Consider the following 27,734-nt stretch of genomic DNA (forward strand, 5'->3'; position numbering starts at 1 on the left):
AAGTAGTTTGATCAAATTTAAATAGGTTGCTGTATATCTACTCTGGGTAAAGGTGACAAGTAGCAGTCTAATAAAATCCTCAACTCTTCGATAGGAGAGCATGCTCTCAGCTCCTTAGCAAACTACAAAACTTCACTCAGAAAAGTCTTGCACAAGGGAACAGTTTTTCACAAAATTGGGAAATGTGAATTTTTGTTTTTGCACCAACTTCCAGGCTTGGGAAGTTCCTTCTTCTGAAACATATACCACTGTTCTGCCTCCTCCTGTCAAACTAATCCAATCACACCTGCTAGCCTCGTCTTTTACATTTTTATATGCACCCTGCCAAAGAAGGAGAATAAAAAGAAAAACGTGTTTCAGAGGCCTTGTCACTTATTTTGAGATTATATCTTCTATACACTGTAGCAACAATTGTATGGTGTTATGGCTTTAAGGTAAGCAGTACTGGCCATAAGATGCCAGTCGCAAAACTATGCTGCAGATAGTTTCGAGTTAGCTGTAAGAGAACACAAGAATGGCTTCAAGTTCAACAAACCGATCACCCTTTTGTTAAAGAATTCCATGCAATCTAGAGGAAGATGGGTATGCTGCCACTCCAATCCAGAAGTCACTCTTCTAAGCTCATGGATTTTAGGTTACTAACCCTTGCTTTCTCCAAGAATAAAGGGGTCCATTGTGTATAGCAACTAGATGAGAGAAATGGAAGTGAGAAAACAGATTTAAATAGGACGTCCAGAACCTTCTGAATTGGTACACCACTTTCAATACTTGCTAAGGAGAGGTGAAAGGCCTCTTTTGACACCAGCTAACCGAACCCTCCAAACAGGCGAATCTAGCAGTTCAAATTTAGCTGCTGTGGAGGGTCTATCCCTGCGGTCATAGTGTTAGCTAAGTAATTCTGTAGATGGCTCTCCAATCAGGAGAGGCGCATATTCCTCGTCCAAAGTAGGGCAATACCCATCTCCTCTGGGCACAGAAATAAATGCAAGGGTGAGGGGATCAGAATATTGGGACCTTAACCATGAACGATACACAGGGTGCAAATGCAGATATTAAAAAGAAATTGATCCTTCCTGTACTCCACGATGAAGTCAGATTTGTCTATTTTAACCCTATGGTAGCAAGGCCCCAGAACTATTTGCCTATACAGCAACAAATTTAAGTATAGCACAGCTCGTAAATGTGCAGTTTATAGCAGACACTATAAATAACTTAGACAAGGGTGACTGCTAGAAGTATAGATAACAAACAGTGGTTCCTGAATCCTGAAGTAAATGTTGGTTTACTTTCAACTGCTCATTTCCCTAAAAATATCAAAAGACAATCTGATCTAGGTGAAGTACTGCTATCACGTTAACGTGGGTAAGCTTTAAGTATGTTATTTCCCAATGCACATTAACATTATTGACTTTACTAAAGAAGGTCATGTGGTTATGCTAATCAATGCACTTAAAAACTCAATTGGGTTAAATGGTTCATAATAGAAATTCATGAAAATAAAAGAAAATGCATACCGTTCGCTTGTATGTTTCCGATCCACTGCTGTATTGTATCAGGTTTGGACTGCATTAGGGCGCCACCTTTTTTTTGGCAGGGCAAATTGGAGCTAAAAGGTAAAGTGTAAAATAAACATCTTTGAAAAACACCAAAATGGCAATATTAGTGTATAAATCGGGATAAATCATCGTAAGAAAATAGGTCTTAAACAGGCCCGGACATGCAGAAAACAAAACTAAAGCTGTAGTCTTTGGAATTAGTAAAGAAAAATAAAAGGATCACACTATTACAGAATTCAAAAAAATATCCAAATAATACAACCAAGGGCTATGTGACTGATTAGGGTGTTAACTGGATGCCTTACTGCGCAACTCAGATTTTAATATCAATCAAATTTCTAAGCTTTATTAAAACTTGTATTTTTGTCAATTATTTTTAAACAAGTTCAGTCACAATTGAAAAGGTTTGTGAAACAACCACAAATTCCATGTCGGCAACCACAACTACAAACAGACAGCATGGATCTCCCACCAAAGAGCTTCAACTACCTACGCATAGGGAGATAAAGCAACAAGGCAAATTCGGATTCTTAGACTGTTGGGAAACTGGCACAGAAAAAAAAAGACCAAACATCAGTTACTTTAAAAGTACATACCTTGTCTTCTTCAGAAGTTAGCAGGTTTGAAAAATTTAGATTACAAGTTTGTCTAATATATTCCGAGCTTCTGGACTGCAAACTAGTGCAAACGGAGAACGATTTCAAGCAGTATTTTGTTCGTGTGAAAAACATAATTATGCCAGGTTGCGATTACGACTTCAAGCTCCCCGATTAAGGCCATAAGTAGTCCATAGGGAAGGGCATGTATGATAAATGGCCATAGCTCTGTCGCAAGGTAATTAATGCTTTCAGCTTCATCCCTTCAGTTGCAATTAAGAAATCAATCATAATAGGGAAATTACTTGTTTTTCAGGCCCTCAGCATAATTGGTGTTAAATTACAGCTCTTGCTGAAACACTAGACGGGGCAACGATCCATGGCACTCGCCATGAGAGTAATTAAGAAAGACGGCACATGTCATAACAAGTAGTATGGAACTCTATTCGTCTGCCACCTCCCTAATGGATACTATGTTCACTAGAGCAACTTATTATTTAGGTCAAAAAATAAACTATAAACTAAAACAAAAAGGGTGAAATGTAACTATTTTCATTTAGGAGCGGTGGGTTACAGAAAATCACATCACATTTCTGTGCATCGTTTAAGTTTAGAAATACCACAATATTTGATCCAATACCTATTGAACCCTTATGGTGATATTATTCTAATTGCATAGGCCATATTTTTATAGTCAGTCATAACAGAAATCCAGCACAAAGTGCTTATAGCTGCAATCCGATATCAATGTAACTAGCATCAAAAAGTGACGGCAGATTGTAGGGTATAACGCTTCTTTTATAGCTCATTTCTGGTGGTTTAAGCTTGATAGTTCTAGCTTCAGTGATGAGCTATAAGCGGACAAAAAGACTGAAAGTCTCGAAGAAAGATTTTACTTCATAAGTGGGCATTTTCCAATAAATATTAAACATGCCCACTTATTCATTCAGTGTCCTAATTAGCCGAGAAAACGTCATTAAGTGCTTGAAAGGGGGTCTCTGCGGTGTGGACAGCACTGAGTAATTTTCTTGTGCTATTCTGAACTGGATGGCTATTTCCTTCTTTATTATCGCTCACATTCATAATGTGCTGCAAGTCCTGGGGAGTAGTATCCAAGTATGCAGATCAAACAGAGCAATGAGAAAAGCTATGCAGTCTTACAGAAGGTGGGATGAAACTGACCCACTCCGAAAAGAGCAAGATTTAAGTGTCTTTAATTCCATGGTTAAAGGGAGGAAGTGGGGCAGGGGGAAGATTTGTGATGTAGGATGGCAGGCAATAAATACCATAGACTGGCACAGAGTTTGGCTAAAGCTTCCAAAGACTTTGCATATCACATGAATTTGAGGGCAGCAGAATGAGGTGGGCATCCTAAATTATTCTGGCACCATTGACATTCCAGTCCTCAATCTCATCTACAAATCATTGTAGTAGTCCGATTAGTTCAGTCGAGCATGTGGTAATCTAATTAGTTCAATGGAAGCAAATCAAGACTAACTTTCCCAGAATGCATTAGACTGACACTACTTTAGGAATGGAAGCCATGTTTGTAATGACATGGAAGGAGGTGGTCACCTAGAGTAATTGAGGGTGTATGTAAATATACCTGCAGTGGTATTTGAATTGTGTGAACTTGACTTGGAAAGCAAGGGAACGATTAACATTAGATAAAGGCCCATAAGAACAAGAGGCAGGATGTAGGCATTACTATGCAAATTGTTAATGTTCCTTGAAGAGTGGAGTCTGCAGCTGGCTTAGGAACTGCAGCTGGGTTGGAGAATTTCTGATGTTGGTGGGAACCTCGGGAGCTTAGAGGAGTCAGGTCTTTTTTGCCACCATCTCAAATCTCATAATGCTATGCATCTTGGCACGGCATCGCATGCTTGAGATGTTACGGTTTTAGGTCTCGCCTGAGCAAGCACGCAAACGCTGCTCAGCGAGGCTTTAGTAAGGGCTTTAAAACTAAACACACGCTCGTGCGTGTGCTTTTTTTTATCTCCCCCTATTGACCTTTGCATGCGTCTTTCTAAGAAAGACAGCATGCAATTGGCTTAAGGCGGGTGCATGTCCCGCCTTCTCTGGTCCTTGGCCTAGGGTCCTCGGGAGCGAGCATGAACGCCATCTGTTTCCAATTATCGCAATTGGAAACAGATGGCGGTCTGCCTGGTTGCGCACTGGCTCGCGAGTGCGCACCACTTGTGGGACTTCGGCCTATGCGCGCGAGGGACGCTGCAGCTGCTTTCACTTCACGGTCGCTTTCAGCGCGCCTCATCAGCTAGCCCTGTGTTTTGTAGATGCTGATGCCCGCTTTGAAGGTGGCGTGTGGGGAGAGCGAGGCCTCGCAAGGGGACGAGGCCTCGCAAGGGGACGAGGCCTCGCAAGGGGACGAGGCCTCGCAAGGGGACGAGGCCTCGCAAGGGGACGAGGCCTCGCAAGGGGACGAGGCCTCGCAAGGGGACGAGGCCTCGCGTGTTTCACTGCACTCACGCCAAGGTAGAACACTCGACGGTAGGGACAGGTTCCTTGGAGAACAAGCACTCTCAAACCCGTAACAGGAGCTTAGACAGCGCTGAGAGTTCAAATCTCAGCCCATGGGAGGCAGAGACACAGTACATCCAGAGATGTATCCATGTCCTGAACACCCAGCCTGTATTCTCAGACCTCACATCACCTGGTGGCTTTGGCCTTCCTGGAGCTCGCTGCCCCTTGGACCACGCTGTGCCCTGGGGGTGTCTCTCGGAGCTTCGACCAGCCCTCTCATGGATCCCTTCCTCTAGCCGCTGCCACCACCTAGCAGACCCAGTACTCCCAGAGCCCATGTCTCCTAGCAGCGCTGTCACCTTAGTTGCCGTCCTCACGCAGTCCTGGTCTTCTCGAAACCCCCTTTGTCTTTACAGCTAGGCACCCTCACAGCTCCTGTCCTGGCCCTTAAATCTCCCACGCCCTAGCAGCTCCAGTCGTATCGGAACTCCCTTCGCCTACCAGCCTAGGCCTTCCCCGGAACACTCTGCATTCTTAGCTCCTGTCCCATAGCAGTCCTAGAGCTTCTGGTCCCTTAATGCTCCTGTCTCCGAGCAGGTTTCGTCCCCTAGCAGTTCCAGCCCTATTAGAACCCCCGTCCCCTAGCATCCTCGGTCCTCACAGAGCTCCAGTCCCGAGCACCCAGGTCATCTTCAGATCTGCTTCAATTCATTTTCACCACAAAAATATGAAAAGTGAATATTTACATTGAAAAAATATTTTTTTATTTATAGAAAAAGGCACTGAAAATATTGTGAAAGTGGTCTAGTCTTCTGCATTTAAGTTGAAAACATTTTTATTCTTGGTGCTAAAATAATTTTTACAGACGATTCAGCATTATGGTCCTTTATGCCTGCTACGTTGACCACAATACCCCTATAATCCAGGTTAAAATGTAAAAGAAATAAAAAGCTGAAATGCGAGATCTTGATTTAGTTGAATGAATCAGAATCCTCCACACAACATGGACCAGAACATTCTAAAGCGCCACTCCCATTTTGTAATTAATGTTTTTGTTTACCCTCATCATCAATCAGCTGTTGGCACAGCGTATCAGAGGCACACTGCATTAAATTTATCGTGCCCCGACATGCCGAGGTACGAAACGTTGTCACTTTGAGGCATAAAATTCTAAATTCTACAAAACACATTTGAACATATTGGGCGCTTTCGTTCTGTTCAGCGAACGTGCGCCTGCGGGTCTCCACATTACTTGCGTTAGAAGTAGCAGAAAAGCCTGGTATCTACTAAAACAGCGCATTATATTAAAAACTGTCTACATATTTCCAGACCCAGGCTTTAAAGGAGTCGCGGAAGCTGGCAGGTGCGCTGGTGAGTGCCATTATAGCATTAGCATTGTTTGAAGCGGTATTTACAAAATGGCGTTTTCCTCCCCTCCTGACCTCCTCTGGTGTGAAACCCTTTTATCCAATGTGTTCGGAGCTGGTTAAGTGAAGTCGAGACCCCCCATTTCCCTTTAATACCGTAATGAGTAATTCTCAATGACAGGCCGGCAAGAATTAGCACAAAGGGCCGAATTGCCAGCGAGAGGAGCGGCGGCGGCCCTTGAAGAGGCTGCCTTGGTTTAGCGCGCTCTCGGCACACGGGCGGCGGTGGGGCACACCCGCCGGCAGCACGTGTGATACGGAGGTGCCCACCATGTGTCAGCCTCTGCAGCTCGTGGCACATAGGTGCGTACCCTGCACCAAGCCCTGTCTTATGTGCTCACACCCATCAACAACTGTATCACATGGCACAGAGATGTACATTCGCCACTCACACCGCCAGTGCGAGTGCCTTTACCCGCATGGCACAGAGGAAGAGGTGCCCACCCAGTTACCAGCCTCCTATAGCACAGTGCATACCACTCACCATCACCCGTATAATATGGCACAAAGGTGCACACCCGTCATATACACCTATAACGAGAGTGCCTGTACGCAGCATGGTACAGATATGCCCACTCAGCCCCCAGCCATTGCGGCTCATGGCACAGAGGTACATATCACTCACCAGGACCTGTATCATATTGTTCAGGAGCGTACAGCCGCCATCCACACCTGCAGTGCGAGTGCCTGTACTGAGCATGGCCCAGGTATGTCCATCCAGTCAAGAGTCTCAGGGGGTTATGGTAGAAGGGTCCTTAACCGCCACCATTTGCAGTATCACGCATCACAGAGGTGTACATCCACTATCCGCACCTGCAGCGCAAGGGCCTGTACTGGGTCAGAAGTGCACGCGCAACGCATGGCACCGTGTTACACACCCACACCTCGAGTGTCTGTACAGAGCATGGTACAGACATGCCCACCCAACTACGATCAATGCAGCTCAAGGCAGAGATCCACACATGTAGCACGTAGCAGCGTTTGCAATACGAGGGTCTGTATCAAGCCTGGCACAGTGGGGCCAAGCCTCTGTCCTCACATGGCACAGTGATGTCGACCCACACCAGTAGCATAGGTGTATGTACCGAACATGGCACAGAGATGCTCACCCTGCTACAGCACCTGCAGCGCAACATGGCACAGAGGTGCACACCCGCAGCTCACACCTGCAGCCTGTGTCTGTACAGAGCATTTACCCACAAGTCATGGGTTTGAATACCGACCTTTTCAACTTTGTTTATTTACAGAGTTTGATACAGCGCCAAATGGTATGTACAGGGAAAGTGGGAAAACCACAATGAAAACGTTGATGGTGCTGGGGGGAGGGGGTGGGCTAATAAATGGACAGCTTGTCTTTTATCATTTCAAGTTGGTCGTAATACATTCTACCAGCAAAAAAGTGTGTGACTACTGCAGAGAACAAGGACATTAAGGCTATCAACTTTAACCTCCTCCATAATGAAATCTTAGCAGTCACACCATCTCTACTGCGGGATGGATGTATACAGGGCAACAAGAGTCTTAACAGAGGCCCAAATGACACGGCTCCACTATTGTAGACCTGGTCAGCGTTTGACAAAGAAAGGTGTGACTACGGATGCCGCTAAGAAAAAGCATTGGTATAGCCAATAGGTCTCGCTTTTGGGACCTTATAATTATTTAGTTATGCAGCACAATATCCTTGGTGCAACATCAACTGTTGCATGGCTAAACACTTGCTCGCTCAAAAACCTAAATCGCACAGCATCGCGGATGGTTGTTGCATGTCCACCTGCGGACCACACATTTGCGATGAGTTGTGGTAAACATACCCAAAAGGTGAACAATCACATTAATATGGTCATAAAAGATGCATATTTAGACTCACCTTTAAGCCTATGTGAAGATTTGCAAAATGAGTGCCATTGGGTTAGGTAATGGGTAACTGTGACATATGTTGCTTAAAGCGCTACCAAACAGTAAGCACTATATAAAAACAAGCATTGTCAAAGCCACACGTTCTTGCCTCCTGCCCCTCCAAAGCAAACGTATTAACTTTGGCAGTGCTTTTTGCTAACCTTGTGCCGCATCTGCAGGAACAAAAAAAATATTATCGCTGTATTGCCAATGTGGAACAGCACCATTAAAATAAAAACAAGCATTGGCATAGCCAATAGGTCTTGCTTTTGGGACCTTATAAGTAATTAGTTATGCAGCACAATATCCTTGGTGCAACAACAAACTGTTGCATGGCTAAACACTAATAAACTCCCAAAGGCGAGACCTATTGGCTATGCCAATGCTTGTTTGTAAAGGTAGAAAGGGGATCTATTCTATAGGCCTTGCACATAATATAGCTGTCCTCGAGGGTGAGGCTGGTATGTGGGTTGGGGGAATGAAAGCAATGTAATGTCTTCAATTGTAGGAGCGATGTGGTTGAAATTCAAGATGAGAAGCACCTCAGTATGTAGGATGCCTTCCAGAGGTGCCAATGGGTTGTCTCGGAGGACTTTAACAAAGTCTCAATGTAGCATGGACAGAGCTTTGCACGTCTGTTCTCAAGTCCGTTACAGGTAGAAAGTATTTCTTCCTTCCTGGAACCAGCTTTCAGGAAATTATTTATTGATAACCAGAACCTGGCAATTAAGGGCTGACAATCCAAATACGAATGAAATTTCCCTATGGTGGACTACGAATTTAGGAGGCTACAACTTCTGCAGACACTATCAATGCCAACTACTTCTCGGCTTGGCGACTGACTTCAAACACATTATACAGGCACTAAGTAAGTATTTCTACAAGACTATGGAATGTGAACCTTAGTTGCGAGCATACTCAACCAACACCAAAGGATGCTAACTGAATGCACCGAATGTGTCCCCTTTCATTGAGTTGGTCCTTATCCTGGAGCAGACCAATTTTCCTAGCCTTCTAACCAAGAACCAGCTTCACTAACTCCAACGGACCACTATTCCTACCATCTTCACCCACCTTACAGGAACCATAGCTCAATTATTGGGCACATAGTACATCTGAGCATTTTCCTACACCCAGGCTTTGTGAACACAGATCACCAAGACAGACCATGGGCCATCAATCTTTCTATAACGGAAGCAACTACTAAACAGTGGTCAAACGCCATCCTGGCATAGAGACTGCACCAGACAAGATTCCAATAGTTATCAACCCACGTAGCAGTGCCAGTAGTGCCACCACAGTGCATTGGGTAGGGTTACAAGAAGTCATGCCACGCCAGAAGCCGTCTAAATATGAAAAGGAATCACAAACTAAGAAATAACAGCTACAAAATCAATTGCTCTTTGGCACCCAGGAAATAACATCTGCATGCCTTATTCAAAATCAACTGGGTGTATTCTTTGGGGATGCAATAAATTCGTCCCCAAACATCAGCTTTCCATTTTCTGAAAGAAAAGGGAGAATAAAAAAAAATAAAAAGACAGACATTTAAACTATTAAATACAAGTTTTTCATTTTGGGTGAACTACTCCCCCTAAAACGTATTTTTCTCAACACACTAGTTACCACAAAATACCATTTCTTAGGTCTCGCCTACGATGGCTTTTTGTTGTCTGTATGAGAAAGGGTATTGTGGACCACACCCAAAATTGGGTTTAGAGCCTGCTAAAGTTCTTACCATTGTTTGGCTTTACAGCCACTCTTATATGATGGATAGCCTTGCACGTCTTGTATTGTCCTTTCCCAGGAGCATGGCTCCTCACCATCTGTTTGATTGGATGACTTGTGTTCTTCCACTGCTCACAATCAGGGAATACCTTTTTCTTACAGCACTCTGTGAGTGTATATTTTCTATCCCTCTCCTTCCTGTGCTGTGCCCCAACCCCCACATTCATGCCCACCGCGACCGTGCGCTGTGCGTTTCCTCACTCCCTCCACCCAAAACTTTTCTTTCTCTTCCTACCTTTTGTATTGGCCTCCCACAGGCCGAGGCTCAGTCGTTCCCGTGGCTCCTACTCACTTTCTCTTGCCTCTCCCCACCAGTATGAAAAACAATTGTCACTAAAACATCCACACAGGGACATGCCAAGGATGGGTACCATCATGCCAGCCTAAAGTGAAATAATTTTAATGGAGGTTCGTACCTAACCCTTCAACTGGTCTGGGTGGCTGGCATTATGTGATAACTTAATTGTAGAATGACAAATTGGGCTAAGTCCTCATCCATAAGCTAGTCACTGGCAGATGGTGAACTGCTGCTGGCACGAAGCGTACAGATGGAGATGCCTGCGACAGACCAACTATGGGCCTAGGCTGCATTCCACCCTGAGGTTTTGATGATTCTACTATCTAGTGGCAAGGTCCACTGCCTGCTAACGACACACCAGGGACCATGCACACATCCTTTGAACTCATGAATCACTTACACAATGTAGGGCTTTGGCTCGAACCAGTCTTTCATTATTTCAGTTATCCATCAATCCACCACATAGGCGCCACGATTGTACATGATCATAGAGACAAACTAACAGAGCAAGCTGAACCGACCACCTTCTTGTCCATCAAGAACAACTCTTTCGCCATGGGAGGCCAGTAGCTATGCAAGACACATGGATTTCTTATCCAGCTCCAATGAGATCTCAACTCACCTGACTTCTGCACCCAGTGAACAGAAGATGGATCCACCTGACTAGAATGGACAGTCTTCTAGAATACTGCTTCAAACTGTCAAACCACCAAATACCAAAATCCTCCCCAGCGGATTCTACGTAACGTGGAAACAATGAATGAGTAGTCTTGAGTGAACGCCCTGATAGTATGCAAGGCATAAGTGAATGAGTTCTATCCTCCTCACTCCTCTACACAGAAAAACTCAAGCACATTGCCCTTCCACAGTACTCTAGGAACGTCTGAGCCTTACCTAACATACTCCACTCCTCCTCAAGAACAACACTTCCAACAAATCATGGAAGTTCCAGCTTACAAATGATTAAACAAGTCAAGAATATTACAGGCTGCGCACAATAGGACAAGAGAGAACTGACAGATAAAACTTGTGGTATAAACACACTATGCACAGGACAAGTAACATAACTTATCCCCGACTCTTCGCCATAGATCTTATTGCCAGATGATCACTGGCCATTTCATATTTTTTTAAAGGAAGATTTGAAATCCACCTATTAAGAAACAGTCAAAGAACTGTGCTAGACCTGTGTAAAACATTCTTCCCCCAACTACTACAAAGAAAGCCCTTGTAAGTGCTTAAAGTACACTCCCTGCCCAAGTGCCATTTCTGATGAAAGTTCAGGGCATGAACCCCCACGTTAAGGGTAGATTTTCTGTACTGCACATTGGTGACAGTAGTTTCACCATGCCATCACAGTGATTCTTTCCCCGCACCTCTCCATGCTGGCACCAGCCACTTTAAATAAGAGTAGTGGACAGCTGCCACATTTTCTAGGGCCTACATTCATAATAGATGGTAAAATGTATTCAACATACTTTCATGTTTCCAAAAGAATCACACTTACCGTGAATTTTCTTTAACGGGTGGAGAGGTATGCCTACCCAACGAGCCATAGCCACTTGAAGCATTGTCTTTAAATATGTGGGGAATATCCCCAAAGCTGTGAGCAGGCGAGGCACTACCTACATGTCCGGAACCTGCAGGTCGACTAGACAACCGTGTAAGGATTTCAACAGAATGCCATCGCTCTACAGTAGCAGGCATTCCCTGAGGTTGGCTTTGTGAGCTGCCAGACCGGTCAGAAGAGTGAGCCCTCCGAAGGTAGCGGGAGCGTGGTCTTTCTTCTGTGATCTGTCCTTTCCTTCCCCTGCTCGAGCAGTCACTTTCATCCCGCTGATTGGCATTTCTGTGGTCACCCAAGTTCCCTTCATCCACAGATGAACTTGTGGGTTTTCGATCGTTGAACACAGTCATTTTGTTTGGGAGAGGCGGACCTGCCAATATTTTATTATCCTGTATACGTCCACTTTTGCTGGCATAGGAGGAGCCGGTAAAGGCAGTAGAGATGGTTGCATGTCCACTGTCCATGGAATCTTCCACAGCCACAGATTCTTTGTTTCTCGACGAGGAGCATTTAGTCATAAAAGAATGATCCAACACTGAGGAAAGGCTAAGGCGGTCTGCTGGGTTTTTCCGCAGCAACTGGCAAATTAGGTCCCGAGACTCCTTTGAAAGAAAACTTGGAAGTTCATAGTCTGCAAGGACCACTTTATTTAATGTGTTCTTAACAGTGTCTGTGTCAAAAGGAGGACGGCCCACTAAGAAAGTGTACAACATACACCCCAACGACCACACATCAGATTCCAGTCCATGGGCGCTTCGAGTGGCAATCTCCGGAGAAATATAATTTGGAGTCCCACACATAGTGAAATGCTTCTCTGTAGGCATTTTCAACTGAGCCGCAAGACCAAAATCAGCAATTTTGATATTCATGTTGCTGGACAGCAGAAGGTTTGAAAGAGTAAGATCTCGATGCAGTATGCCGTGTGAATGCAGGTACAACATTCCAGTTACAATCTGATGCATGAAGTGCTGAGCTGGTAAAATAAAAACATATTTAGTATTTTCAAAAACCCAAGAGAATATCATGCAAGAGAAACTTGCATCTAAATATTTTACGCGACCATGAACAGCATGCAGATTTCCTTAATTACAAATTGGGAAAAGACTAAAAATCATGATCTCTCCATTTGTTGGTGTAAATTTGGTTTCAACTAAAATGTCCATCAGTAAGCATTGATACCCACCTCAGTTTCAACAAAAACGTCTTAACAATGCTGCACAAAAATCAAAAAAGCACCACTGAAGAGTCGCCTTACCAGTGCATGCACCACTACAGCTGTCATACTATTATGGGGCATTACACCTCCTCAGCAATTAATCTCCCTAAACTAGGCCTGCTTTCCTCACCCTTACCAAACTGAGCAGCTTAAAACTACAATCAAGGAAGACTACACGTGAACTTTCCTCAAAGGATCCTGACCAATCACAGACTTTGCCATCTTTGCTGCGGTGTAGGGTTTTTACAATCGGGCTATAATCTGCAACAGCAGTAGAAGTGGTTTTCAACACATTACAGCCCTTCTCTAAACTTTAAAATAAAGCTTAGATAAATGTCTGTTTAGGTTGGCTCCACAAAATAGTTCCTCACAAATTAACTAATGCGCAAAAGAATGGATTAACGGAGAACCTAAGGGTCAAGTGGAGGTGAGTTATCTTTCAGCAAAGATGAAACATGCATATGATGGGTTCGTTGGTCAATCCGATTAGTAGCTATTCTAAGAGTGTCAACTGTATCCCTGCTATTTTCTGCTTTTATGTCAAAGAATGAACAGCCAAAGGACACGCCCAGCGCCAATTAGGTCCCCAGGGAACAGGACGGGGTGCAAAGAGTGGATGAAGGCTACATCTACACAGTGGCTAGAGGCAGTGGCCTAAGTGAATGTGCTGCAGATTCAGGGGCATGCGACGGAGTACGATAGGTGCTAGAGTTACTGGATAGGGAGCAAACAAAAGGGAGCTGAAAAAACAGACTCGGCACCTGTGAAGCACAGTCATTCGGAAGCACAGTCAGTCAATCAATCAACTCTGATTTGCAGAGCACCGCTAATCACCCTTGAGTGTATCCAGACAGGATCAGTCGAAGAATAGAAGGAAAAAATAAGGAGACATGAGTGAAAATGAGGGAAACGCAAGGAGAAGGCACTCAAAAAAAACAGAGGAAAAAGGCAAGGAGAAAGCAGTGAAAACAAGGGAAAAGGAAGGAGAAGGTAGTGGAAATGAGAGAAAAGCAAGGCGAAAGCTCTCCAAAAATAGGGAAAAAGCAAGGAGAAGACAGGAGCAAGAGTGATGCAGTAGCACAGGACGAGCTGGGCCTGGGACCTGCAGTAATAAGGAAAATGCATGAAAATCACAGAAGATGCTACTGTATATATAAAGGGATACAGAAGTTGCATTTAGGTTAGAGGTTCTAGGCACAAAGCCAGATAGAAGTTAAAGGTTCAGCACCAAGAGTCTGGACTGCCTATCCAAAGAACATGCCCAGTGGACACCGAGGGAAACCGGTGATAACCTATGGCTCTTGTTAAAGGTCTATGAACACTGGACACCGCCAAAAACTGTGCCCAATGGGCTGCATAAAGAGGGCTCTGGTTACTTCTGAAGGCTTAAACCCAGTGGGTTCTTGGAGAGGAACCTCAAGGGCAGACACTGCACTGAGAGCCCACAGGGAATGGCTGAAGGACACGTCCAGTGGGCCGTAGAAATAGGGGTTCTGGATGCAAGACTTAAGCAGAGGACCTAGCTAAGAGATCGTGCAGAGAGATCACATGGTCTGGCAAAGGTCTGTTACACAGGACCTAAAAAGGGGTCATGAGTTAGCCACTCATCGGACACCGCACAAGGCCATGCAAAAGGCAAGTTAATGAACCGAGAAACTTCTTGACAAGACCAAAGACTTAGCACAATGGACTCTGGGGAGCAGTGCGCTTGAATTGTTTTAGTAATACCATCAGTGTTAATGTGGATGTGATATTACCAGTTAGGTCACGAGCAGATAGAGGAGGGTTGGGTATGCAAGAGGTGGGAAGTGTTATAGACCTCACCACAATTGGCGAATTGTAGGTTTTGGAAAGCAAAAATAACTTTCTTGCAACTAAACTTTCCCCATTTAGAGTACAGAACAGAGACTTGCTACCACCCAATATAAAGATGTCTAAACTAGATAATAACTTTAAAACAGTTTGATTGTTTCTCCAGCTCCAGGCCGCAATGTGGGCGATTCTGTAGGTCATGGTTTTTTTTTTTTTTTTTTTTTATCCTCATCTCACCAATAAGCATTAACAGAAAAGGCCGTCATCTTGATCTATACGCCCTGCGGCCACTGTTTGCGCTTAGGTCTAGCCAGACCGGCCCCGTTGATGTAGGCTTGGTGTAATCATAGGACAAAAAGGAGGTTGTATGGAGGGGGGTATGGAGGGGGGAGCGGGGGCAACAGGGGCAACCAGCAGCGTTTAAATCAATCTCAATTTCAGGCCCCAGGACCATAGGGGTTGCCATATGTTCAACTCACTTTCCCTGCCCTTTCCCTGATCTAATCGAGCCATAGCAAATGCCGCCTTATACCAATCCTCCCCCCTAGGAGGACCCTGATCTTTCCACCTCATACATATCTCACGTCTAGCTAATAACACTAGGTTTAGCAGGAGACCCCGCTGTGACTGTGATAAATTATTCTCGGATATTCCAACGTCTCCAAAAATTATCAAAGAGATATTTATCCTAAAACTAGTATTAAAAATGTCACAGAGGGCGTCCCCCACTTCTTTCCAATATCTACTCAGAGCAGGACACTCAAAGAAGATATGTATGTCATTGGCACTCGGGGCATTGCATCTTGGGCACTTAGGGGATGATAAGGGAGCAAACCTGGCGATTTTAGCAGGAGTATAATAAAGTCTATTTACCACAAAAAAGTGATTTTTCTTTAAACTAGCCGGTTTAACATATTTGTACAAAAGTTTCATTGAAGGTTCAAAAAGGTCTACTGCTATCTCCTCGAGGGGGGACTGGTTCCAAACTGCATGTTGCGGAGGCAGTTCTTTATCATCAGAATCCATAAGTTTTCCATACCATAAAGAGATTTCTTTTTTTTTACGGTTAGGGTTCTGCAAAAGATGTTCTGTTTCCCAGTCACCACTTATATCCCCTTTTTCCGCATTGAACCAAGAACTCAATTGCATATATTTAAACCGGGAGAAATCACTTCCAATCCGAGACCTTAATACCTCCCAAGGGTAGATCCCTTCTTCTGAAATCAGGTCCGACCAGATTGTAATACCTGCACTTCTGATAGGGACTGCAAGGCTATCCTTCAAGCAGATCGGGGTTCCTGGAGAATCCCAAATAGGGGAAAAATCAGAATAATACCCAATCCCCCATCTACGTCTCACCTTAACCCATACCTCCAAGGCAGCCCTTAGTACCTTCAGACGTACTTTCTTAAAAAACCTTGGCGCCCCAAATTTATACAAGAAACTCTCCTCACCACACCCACCCTCTGTCCTAACCATTTCACCCAATAATCTCCCCCAAGAGGATTCCCCCGGCTTAACAATTAGCATCCTAATATTTTTGAACTGAAAGGCTACAGAATACCACCTAATATCGGGGAGGGCCAGCCCCCCTCTAAGAAGCCTTCGTCTTAACTTTTTCCAGGACAGTCTAGCACCCTTATTGGCCCAAATAAAACTACCAATTTTGCCTTGAATTCTATCCATACCTTTGCTAGGGAAGGACAGAGGAATAGTATTAAAGAAGTATGTCAACTTGGGCAAGATAACCATCTTCACAAGGTTGACCCTGCCATATATTGTCAATGGTAGATTTCTCCACCTGGCAAAAATACGGTCTATCTCGTTACAGATCCTAGTAAGATTAATCTGTGGGATCTTGTCCAGGTCTTTCACAATAATGACACCTAGATATTTTAGTTCTTCACTTGTCTGTCCTTCCCAACCATCAATGTTCCAACACATTACCTCCGATTTAGAGGTATTAACAAGATAACCTGATAACGTGCCGAATTCAGCCAATAATGCTTCAGCTCTTGGTATAGTCTCTTTGGGGTTATCTGTGTATAACAACAGATCATCGGCATAAAGGGCCAGTTTGCTACTATATTGTAATGATTTAAAGGGGGTAATTAAGTTATCCAATCTTATAGCCTGTGCCAGTGGCTCGATGTAGATATCAAACAGCAGGGGTGAAATGGGACAACCCTGTCTTGTTCCTCTTTGGATTTTAAAACTCTTTGTCAACAAGCCATTCAGCAAGATCTTGGCCGAGGCTCCCTGATAGCAGTTTATCATAGTCTGGACAAAGATTGGTCCAAAGCCCATCTGCCTAAGAACTTCCCACAAATACGTCCAACACACTCTATCGAAAGCCTTGGCTGCGTCCAGAGCGACTATAGCCAATGGATCCGACCTAGCCACTGCCAGGTCTATATTACCTATTAGTTGCTGCGTCAGCTCCTCAATATACCTTCCAGGTACAAATCCCTTTTGATCAGAATTAATTAGGCTAGGAACAAATTTAGCCAATCTCCCTGCCAGAATACCCATAAAGATTTTATAATCGGTATTCAGCAGAGATATTGGTCGATACGAGTCCGCCTTTAAGGGGTCCTTCCCTGGTTTTAAAATAAGTACAATAGTAGCTTCCTTCCAGGTCTCTGGAACCTTTCCTGTTATACTATATACTGAGTTAAATAACTCACACAATACCGGGACCAACTCGTCTAACAGCATCTTATAAACCTCGCTTGGAAGTGCATCTGTGCCCGCCGCCTTATTGTTCTTACATTTGTTAATTTGTACTTTAATTTCTTCCTCAGTAATTGGGGCATCCAACACCCTCCTACTATCTACAGTCATCCCAGACAAAGATTTACTTTTCAGCCAAGCTTGCAGATGTTCAGAGCTAGGGGATATTTCCTTTTTATAAAGCTCAGAGAATAAGGAAAGAAGACAAGCCTGTATATCCTCTATATTGCTTGATTTTTTCCCATCCTGATTTATAATTAATTCATTAATACAATTTTGTGAGCGTTCTACTCTTGCTTTCCAGGCCAATAGTGCCCCTGCCTTTTCGCCGTATTCAAAATTCTGCATGCTTTTACTCAACCATTGAGCTCTACACTTTTGATCCAGCCTTCCTCTATACTCCTGCCGGGCACTCTCGAGGTCCCGCAAAACTTGCATCAACCTATCAGGATTCCCTTGATTAATCAGATCTCTTTCCTGCTCTAACTGGCGGATTCTCCCCTCAATATCCTGCATCTCCCGTGCATCCACCTTATTCCTAAAACAAATACGACTATGTAAGGTCCCCCTCAAATAGGCCTTAAAAGCGTCCCACACAAAACTTAAAGAGGTCGACCCGATATTCATGGAAAAATAATCCAATGTGGCTGCTTTAATATCCTTCACTATTTCGGGATCAGCCAACATTGATCTTTTCAATGTCCACCTATATTGTAGATTATGTGTTTTTTGGGAATAAGAGAACAAAATAGGGGCGTGATCCGATAGATGGCTAGGGATGACTGATATATCCGTCAAGTTATCTATACTGGGCCTATCGATTAAAACATAATCTATTCTTGACGAGTGACCATGTTTCTTGCTAAAAAAGGTAAATCCTTGTGTATGTCCTTTTTTTGCCCTCCATACATCAACTAATCCTAAATCGCACAACATGTTTTTCATGGCTCTACGCACACGCGTGGCCCCTATATAGTATCTCTGATCAGACCTATCTTTCTGAGGGTCAAATAATACATTAAAGTCTCCTCCGATTATTAATGTGTTAGAAATTTCCATTAATTTAGATTGGAGTCTACAAATATATGTTGGATCGTCCATATTAGGACCGTAAAAAGAGGCGCAGGTCACCTCTTGCCCTCCAAAATCTAACGAAGCCACTATCCACCTCCCAGAATTGTCAGACTGGACTGATTTTATAGTACAACCTGCCCCCCGTTTTATCAATATTGCCACTCCCTTACTATGAATTGTATGTTCGGAGGAGCAGAAATATTTCACCCAGGGGCACTTTACAAATATACAACATGATTCTTCATAGCTTAAATGAGTTTCCTGTATAAGGCAAATCTGTGCAGGAGAAAGCTCCAGATATTTTAATACCAATCTTTGTCTGCGAGAGCACCTTAAACCATTAACATTCCATGAGATAAATTTTACCTCCTTAATCATCCCATTTATACCTGCCATCAAATCCAACCCCCAGGGATGACGATCTAATACTAACATTGACAGGCGAATGAGGATATATATATTTTTTTATTTTTATTTTAACCCACTGCTCCCCACCCTGTGCCACCCCCCACTTTCCTGCCACCCACCCAGTAGTCCCAGTGAACCCCTCACCCCATGGGAAACCCTCCCTACTAATAGGCAAGCCTTTTTGGCCTCAGCCCGCTCAGGCACTTAGCAAAAAAACAAAAACAAAGTGCTAAAACTAACTTAAAAAAAAAAAAAAAAAAAAAAAAAAAAACTGTACTTCCGCTGACCCGGATCCCTCCCGAAACCCCCCCCCCCCCCTTCTATGTGTCTCCCCCGCTCTTGATCTTAACAATAAAGGCTAAAGGAAAGAAATGAAGTCACCAGTGCAGGGGGGAAACATGGCGGCCGTAAGCTAGACGGCCGCGGCAGCAGCTTGGCTCAGGCCGTCTACGAGATGCTAAAAATACACTGACACGCAGACACGGATCTCGGAAAGCACTTTTGTTGAAGTTAGCCCCCCCCCCCTCCTTTAAACCCCGTTTTTTCTACCTGCCTTGGGAGGCTGTGGCGGCGTACGGGTGATCTGTATGGCCCCGGACTTGGGAGATACGCCGGCAACGCCGAGTGGATTCTTGCGGTGGGAGGAGGCATTCCGCGAGTGGAGGCGAGGCGGAGCTCTCTGTAAGCGGATCCAGGTTACAGGCGGCAGAGTCAGTACAATCAGTACGATCTTCGCTGGAGTTTATTCAAGTGCCTGGGCTGGAGGTAGTGAGTTTAACAAAGAGACTGCTAACCAGGTAGGCGATATAAATTCCAATTGGCTCAGCAAGGTCGCAGTTGTTACCTGGAGAAGAGGCAAGGGTGAGTTGGGTGAGGTGGGCAAAAAGTGTGTTAGTGTCCGTGTTCTTGGGGAGCCTGAATTTCCTCGCATGTTTAAGCGAAGTAAGGGACAAACAGGCTTGACTCACTTCACGTGTATGGAGATAAATGGGGTTCAGATTGCAGCCACAGCTATTGAGTCCTCCTTATGCCCTATAGTCTCCCCTGCTGTTAATAGATACACCCTGCGGGCCAGAGCCGCACATTCCACGTCTAATACCGCTATAACCCACTCTATCCTCCCCCCTAGAATTTCTCCCCCGATATCAGAGGTCAGAGCTACGATTAGACCTCAGAAGTATAAGGAGGTAAGTGTAGATACCAGTGCTGCTGTTGAAGGAAGTAGAGGAGGGGGTAGAGGTAGGGGTAGGAGAGTACTTACCTCCAAGGTAAAGATAACTCCCTCGCTGAAAACGTTTTATAAGGTGATGTCTTCCTCGACCACCCGAAACCCCAAGAAAAGAGGGTCTCAACCGGGTGCCTTGGACACCTCTTTGGGAGATACTAGCAGTTTGGGCGAAGAAGTTCAGGCGCGATCTGGCTTGAATAAACAGTCTGACATACCAGCAATCACACAGAAAGATATGAAGCTATTATATGCGCCGAAAGTACAAAAGGGTAGTCCAGCGTGTTCTTCACCTATGATACATCCTGCAGTAGTGCTATCAAATAGTTTTGCTCCGTTGCAAGACGAACAAGAAGAGCAGGAAGAGCAACAACAGATCATAGAGGAGTCTGTTGAGACAGGAGCCAGGTCTAGATCATTGGCAGACATCTTACTGGCACTTAAAGACGAAATGACTAGTAGATTTTCGGAGATGGCAAACAGGTTTACAGTTTCAGAGACTAATCAGGCGGCGATTCAATCATCCTGTGTAGATTTAGCTCAAAAACTTGAGGATGTCTCTCTAAGAACTGGAGTATTAGAGTCTGAGGTACCTAAAATTAAAGAGGCTCTTAATAGTACTATGGCAGATATGACAAAGTTAGTCACCCAGAATAAAGAGATGAGAGACGACATTGAGCGCCTGGAGAATCACTCAAGGAAGAACAACCTGAGGCTTATTAATGTTCCAGAAGCGTTGGAAGGAACTGACATAAAGGGGTTCGTGATTTCTCTATTAAAAGAGACAGTTTTGAAGAATTCCCCCAATGTTGATCTTGCGAAGGAGATACAGCGAGTGCATCGTGACCCATTTAAGAGGAAGTTGACTAAGCAGAAGCCCAGGAAGATTCTGGTCAATTTTTTGACATATACTGTGAAAGAGGAAATTCTGTCTTTGGCTCTCAGAGAGGGATCGTTAGCATCTAAGGTCTCAACCCCTTTCTCCTTCTTAATAAGATCAGACATATCTAACATCACGGCAACTAGGCAGTGGGAATTGGGGAAGAGATTGGAGGAGCTGAATAGCCTGGGGGCCAAGGCTCAACTGAGATTCCCTGCTGTACTGCGAGTAATGTGGAATAATCAGATGTACCAATACCGTACAGTGGAAGAGGTGGATGCCTTTATTGTTAAGATCTGTAGGTCATGGTTGATAAAAAGTAAATCACTGGTGAATGGGTACACACGTTGAAATGCAGAATGAATGCAAAGTATAATTTGTAATCCATTGAACCCTGGGCTTCAACACACAATGCAAACTGGATAGAGATCAAGAACTAGTAATAGAGACTTACTGGAATGGTGTTAGTGCTCGAAGTGTACCATTGCAAAACTTAAAAGTCACACAAAGAAAGTTTGGCTTACCTTCTTCTTCTGAGAATGGTTTCTTTCGACTCTTTAAATGCCTACTCATTTCTCCATTATGACACATCTCTAAAATCAAGTACACATAGTTGCTGTCTTCAAAATAGTTGTAAAGCTGAAGGAGAGAAACAATATCTTGTAAATAAACTGAACACTAAGCTATACAAACCTACCATGTTTTCCCACCATGGTCAAATAAAACCCTTACCTCCAGTATAGAGGGATGTTTTAACTGACAGTGTATTTCTACTTCATTTCTGACTCGTTGCACCATTCCAACTTTCTTCATGGCACTTTTATCAATCTGTAGGGGCGAAATATTAGAGTATACTAATCAAAATTAAAGTTCTGAACTGCCAAAACAAACTACCATTAAATAATTAGCATCTTTTTGCAGACAGACAATTGTAAATACAACACCTGTACAGTTCCAATCACAGTTTTGGCTACATCATAAACTTTTGCTTTCTCTACAGCTGTGAAAAGAGAGGTTGGGGGCTTATGAACAGGAACAAGTGCTCCCTTTATTGAAAAAGCAGCCGGACGATCCTGCAGTACTCGGTAATTTTAGGCCTATTTCTATTCTGCTCTTTCCCTGTAAAGTTCTGGAAAAGTATGGCAACAATATGCTCTATAGTTTCCTGGAAGTACAAAACTTACTAGATGGGGCTCAGTTCGGGTTTTGCCCTCTCCATGGAATAGAGGAAGCCTTGGTTACTGTATTAGATCTACATATGGCGGCAGACTAGGGTCATCAGGTAGTTTCAGGCCTATCTGCTGCCTTTGACACTGTCAAGCATGAGGTGCCGCTTGCTAAACTGTCAGAAATAAAAGTAAAAAGAAAAGATCTGCAATGGCTGGGTTTTCTCTTTGAAGGGAGAACACAGGCAGTTAATTTGCCTCCCATTTTGTTCTACTTTTAAAGTAGTTAAACAGGGAGTACACCAGGGTCCTCACTAAGTCCAACATTAGTCACTGTACATTTAAGGCCACTGGCTGAGCTTATTAGATCTTATGGTCTGATAATTCTGAATTATGCGGACAACCTCAACTAATCCTCACTTTGGATTGTACCACACATTCTTCAATGGCAACTTTCAACAAACGCATGCGAAATGTCTCGCAGTGGCATAGAGCAAACTCCCTTAAGTTTAATGGCGACAAGACTGAGGTAATGAATTGTCTTTCAGGGTCTCTTTTTAAACCTTTGGCAGCAAAAATGTTCTTAATGGAGGATAACTCAGATCCAATTACAGGGTCAGCCATTCAAAATCTGGGAGTTTATATGGATAATGATCCATCTCTCTCCACTCATGATAAACTATCCTCCACTTGTTTTGGGCTAATGAGGGCACTCCATAAAATTCTACTTCTGCTGCCAATGCATCTCCACCTACTTGTACTGCAAAGCATTATGTTAAGCAGACTTGGCTACGGCAACACATTATTTTTAGGTGGATCTAGATATCTTGTACGTCTCGATCATATACAAGTAGCAGCTATAAAACTGGCTCTGTCCCAGCCACGCTTTTCCTCTATGTCATTATAGGTAGCTGGCTCTTTATTTAGTGGACAAAAAAAAAAAGGAGGTACACTGTGTAAAGAGCCCAGGCAAACCCCAAAGGAATTATGGAAGCACAAATTACACCCCAACAGCTCTCTTTTGAGGTAATGTGGGCGAGCAGTTAGGTACACCAGAGGGTAGTACTAATCATTTATTAAACAGACAAAGGCAGTAAGTGAGACACGCTCAATAAAAAAAATCTGACACTAATTTATAAAAAAATAACCTAGATATCAAGATCATCAGAATCAGGTAACTACTTTGAGTTATGAATTTTTACAGTTTTCAAAAGTTGCCATTGCAATTTTTGGTTGCTGTTATGTTATCCAATGGGGGGAAACCATGTACGGCTTTCGGACACTTCACAGCAACTTACGGGACCATTCTCTTAGACTTAAGGTAAGAATGGGGCAAATCTAAGGAATCACCGACATGTCACCTCGGGCGGCACTGGAGAGGCCGGGCGCAGAGGTGCTTTTCAGTGTGAGTGCCTAATGTTATCGTATGGGGGGGGGGGGGTACATGTACTGCATTTGGGCACTCCACAGCGATTTACGAGACTAATCTCCTGGACTTAAGGTGGGTATGGGGCAAGAGTCAAGGCCACACCAAAAGGTAACCTCGGGAGGCTCTGGGGCAAGCAGGTGCAGAGGTGTGTTATGACGTCGGCTGTCCTATTCACTTTAATGGGGAACGGTCCAGTTGCAAAGAGGCTGGGACTGACAGACCACTCAGACTGAACCAACAAGGGGGCTCAGGTCTCACGATGCTTGGAAACGTGGGGACACTTTTAGACTTCTCCTGGGGCCAGGGCAGTGCAGGTGTTCTGAGGCATCGGGTTTTCTTAACCGGAGACACTCACTGTAGAAGGGGCCTGCACAAATAGGCTGCAGGCAGCGTCGCCGAGTTCACTGTGAGCAAACCCAAGGTGGATTTTGTTTCTGGAGGGTCGGGGGACCACGCTGGCACAATTGGCCCACTTCATATCGGGCTAAGGGGCAGGGTGTGGTGGTGCTTTCCGGTGCCGGGTTTGCAGCGCTCCGGAGTCCTCGCAGTTCTTTTGAGGTGCCTGCAGGGAAGCAGGTCTGCTACTCCACAAAAGTTGGTGGTCTGTGTTGATGGCAGGCAGTCCTCCCAGGCCTTTGGAAGCGCAGCAGCTGCAGGATGAGATGATTTTGAAGAAGTTTGTTGGGAACAGCAGACAGGCCGGCAGGGATGGCACTAAGTCAGTTGCTTCTCCACAGTCCTTGCTTCTCATGGATCTTCGGTGTCCTTCTTAGGTCGGCAGGAATCTGAAGTTCTGGTATCAGGCGGTCCCTAAATAATCAATTTAGGGGTGTTAAGGGGAGTGAGTGGTAGTACCCAATGGGCTACTTACCCCTGGGGTCACTACACTCCCTAGATGACCACTTTTTGGGGGGAGGGGGCATCACACTGTCCCAGAGTTCTTAATTCCACCACAGACAAGTAATGGGACTTCTCAATCTGGTTCACTTCAGTCTGGTCACCCTAGAGGTGTGTCCGGCCTGGCAGTGCAACACCTCCTGCTTGTCCTATTTTCCCACCTGTCCTGGTGCCAGATGGCCCACGGCAGGGGGTGGCATCTCCCATCGAGGAAGCCTTGGGTCACATACCAGAGGCAGCAGGGACTTTTGCTAATTTACCAGCATTCCTGGGGAAGGCAGTGATAACACCTCTCTCCAGAGCAGGAATCTTTTCTGTCCTCCAAGAGCAGGGCTCTCACCTTCTAGGGGGTCAGAAACTTGTCCATGGTCGCAGACTGGACCAGTCAGCCAGCAGACTAGAGGGCTGGTAGGTTTCAGGGGGTACTTCTAGGGTACCCTTTGGGTGCACGTATTAATAAATCCATCACTGAAATCAGTGTCGGTTTAATAACAGGAGGTGTTTGAAACTAATCTCCATAGGTTCCAGTGAAGCCATTATGTAGTTGGGGGAGCTCATTCTGACCAGTGCCAAGTACATACCTTAAAATGGCTTCCCTGCTCACTTGCAATATATAGTAATAGAACCAGACATCACATGGGCATATCCGCTCAAACAGATGTGTCCTCACATAAAATATAATGCACCCTGCCTTAGGGCTCAAAAGCCTGCTGTAGGTGTGACTTACATATATCAGATGCAGTGACTCTGGCAAGACACACAGGAGTGTCACGTCATGTGTTCACTCATGGTTTGCACCATGGCAGTCTGTGTGGTATTTGTGTGTGGGTCCCTTAGGGTGACCTACGATATGCTGCAGCCCTTTGGGACCCTCTTTAGCAACCATGCCCTAGGTAACTGAGGTATATTTACTAGGGACTTGCAGGGGTGCTAAAGTCCTTAACCAAATGTAGCACAATTGCACAAGACCTTGTTTTGGGGGAAGGGGCACTGGCACGGAGGTCTGGCTAGAAGGCCTCAGTGCACTGAGAGAGTCGAAAATCAGCATCCAGTACCTAAAATGGGGCAAAACGTGGAGGATAACTGCAAAAAAAGCCCATGAAGACAGCCGTTCTGAATTCTCTTCACTGGCTCCCCATGGTCAAGGCCAAGCCCAAATATTACCGCAACATATAAATTACGGTTTAAGAGCCAAGGGTGTAGGCCCACATTTGGTTAAAAGCCTGCTCAGTGGGAGGCAAAAAAATGGGATATTCAGACCAAGCACTCGCTAAGCTGGCTCCCAGCCTGAAATTATCTGTGACTAGATAGAATTGCCATCAAGTTTACACTGAAATCCTGGAAGAGTTTTTGCAAGAGACCACTTTAACTATGTGATGCCTGATCTAGAAAACAATACCTGGAATAAAATCTGACATCGACAGTTTGCCTTAAAAGCCTGAGGACGAGATTTTTATGGTTCACCCTATAGCAAACCATGCAGCCCTAGGAACAGCAGAGTACAAAACTTCAAAAGTGCACATTTTGTGGATATGAGTAATAATTTTGCCTCACACTGTTTGTCTGTCTCCTACTTAAGGAATTTGTGTTTTATCTTAGGCCATTTTGTATGAGTACATTCATACCGTAAAATAGGCTTTAGAACCCTGTTGAACATTCCAAGTCCTCAACTAACAGCAGTGCGTTCATACTGAAAAAGGGACTATATATTTTCCTGGTATGACAGCCCCTTGCAGCCATTAAATCAAGGGCTTATTCATGGCTGTGGCCTGAATGCAGGCTTTGCAGTGCCTGCTCACATCAGGCTTGTAGTGCTATCTACGATGTGACAAATCAAAAGGCCACTCTAGTAACAAACCACACTCCATCACTTTGGTCTGCATTATAAATGTAACATTGAGTAACAAGTCTTGAACACATTTCCTGCACCCAGAATAACCAATTCATATTACTTCAGACATCAATAATGCAAGAAGGTGGAAAACCGATGAAATTCCTTATCTTAAAGTGTGTGCTACAGGTGCACTTATGCCTAGGATAGGACTGCATGATTTCCAACAGTCAAAGACGATCAGCACTTCTGGAAAACTTCTGGTTTGGATATACTTAACATTGCTAAAGGCTTGCAATAGTTCTACTGCGACAAAACGGTACCACCCAGCGAAATTGATACCTTACTTTGTTTAACTGCAGGAGAATCACTCTAATGCGTTCAAGGTTATGCTCAATATTGTCTTTCTTTCTACGTTCTAGGTTATCTCCCCAACTACTGACTGGTAAGAGGCGAGCACTGCAAGTGATAACCGCCTGCATCCTTATGACTGAATGTGGAGTGGAAATACCACGGATTTGGACCAGTGCGTATTAGCAGAAAGGACACAAACTTATTTAACAATATTAAGGAATGCAGATAAGGTTACTTTAGTTTCTTGTAAACATACCACATTCCATATATCTGTGGGAAATAATTTATTTGCCAATCAAAAAGCATCAGTGCCAAAAGATGCACAGCAAAGGAGAAAAAACCCAAAACAAAAAAATAATAATGCCACTCCAAATCCATCTTGAGAGGGGATGCTGTTAACATGCATGTTAGTATTTGGGAAAGTTTACAGCAGTTTAACCATACTCATCACTCAGTGTCACAGCAACTCAGGCATTGATAGGTCAGTTTAACACACTGCAAACTGCGCATTTGCAACTTCCTGACCATCCAGGCATAATTTCAATCAAGATTCACCTCCTTAGATGTACCTTGGCTACTTCCATCAGCAATATTCTTAACCAGTCCCTTTGAGTTTGCATTTATGAGCAATGACCACTGGCACTGTCCCAACTGTTTACATTTGGGATTGACTAGAATTCTAACCTCCCTTGTCTGTCTAGTAGTTGCTAACCCCAGCCAAGAAAGCAGAAAATGTTTCATAATACGACTCCCAGGCTATCTAAGCCTCCGCTGGAGTTCATTAATTAAGGTACATACTTCTTCCTCGACAACAGTCGTACGTTAACTAGCAACAATGTAATCAATTCAATTAGCTTGTTCTGTACATACAGTCTGACCTATACAGCGTTAGACAGAATTCCTTACAACTTAATTTTCACTTCTATCATTCTCACTTTGAGCACCATGCTTGCAGCCAGTTATTCTCGTTTACCCACGGCAGGAATTGTTCTGATCGATCCATAAGAGTATTTCTCACCATCATATTTTAGGGGGGAAAAAATCCCAATTTCTCCAGAGGATGTCCTGTTAAAGACATCTGTGTCCTATTATCCTCAAAT

At 44.2% G+C, this 27,734-nt stretch overlaps 1 protein-coding gene across 1 annotated transcript in view; it reads right to left on the bottom strand.

The window, feature by feature from the left end:
• Positions 1-27,734, bottom strand: part of PLK4 (polo like kinase 4) — a 141,028-nt gene that overhangs the window by 109,479 nt on the left and 3,815 nt on the right. Inside the window, exons 3-6 of the mRNA XM_085641530.1 lie at positions 21,690-21,785; positions 21,482-21,596; positions 11,550-12,582; positions 1,515-1,606 (exon numbers count right to left, since the gene is read on the bottom strand). Of these exons, the coding sequence (XP_085497656.1) occupies positions 1,515-1,606; positions 11,550-12,582; positions 21,482-21,596; positions 21,690-21,785 (1,336 nt within the window). The remainder of the gene's footprint in view (positions 1-1,514; positions 1,607-11,549; positions 12,583-21,481; positions 21,597-21,689; positions 21,786-27,734) is intronic.

Source organism: Triturus cristatus, chromosome 2_2 (genome assembly GCF_964204655.1).
Source record: "Triturus cristatus chromosome 2_2, aTriCri1.1, whole genome shotgun sequence".
In the NCBI taxonomy this organism is placed as follows: Eukaryota; Metazoa; Chordata; class Amphibia; order Caudata; family Salamandridae; genus Triturus; species Triturus cristatus.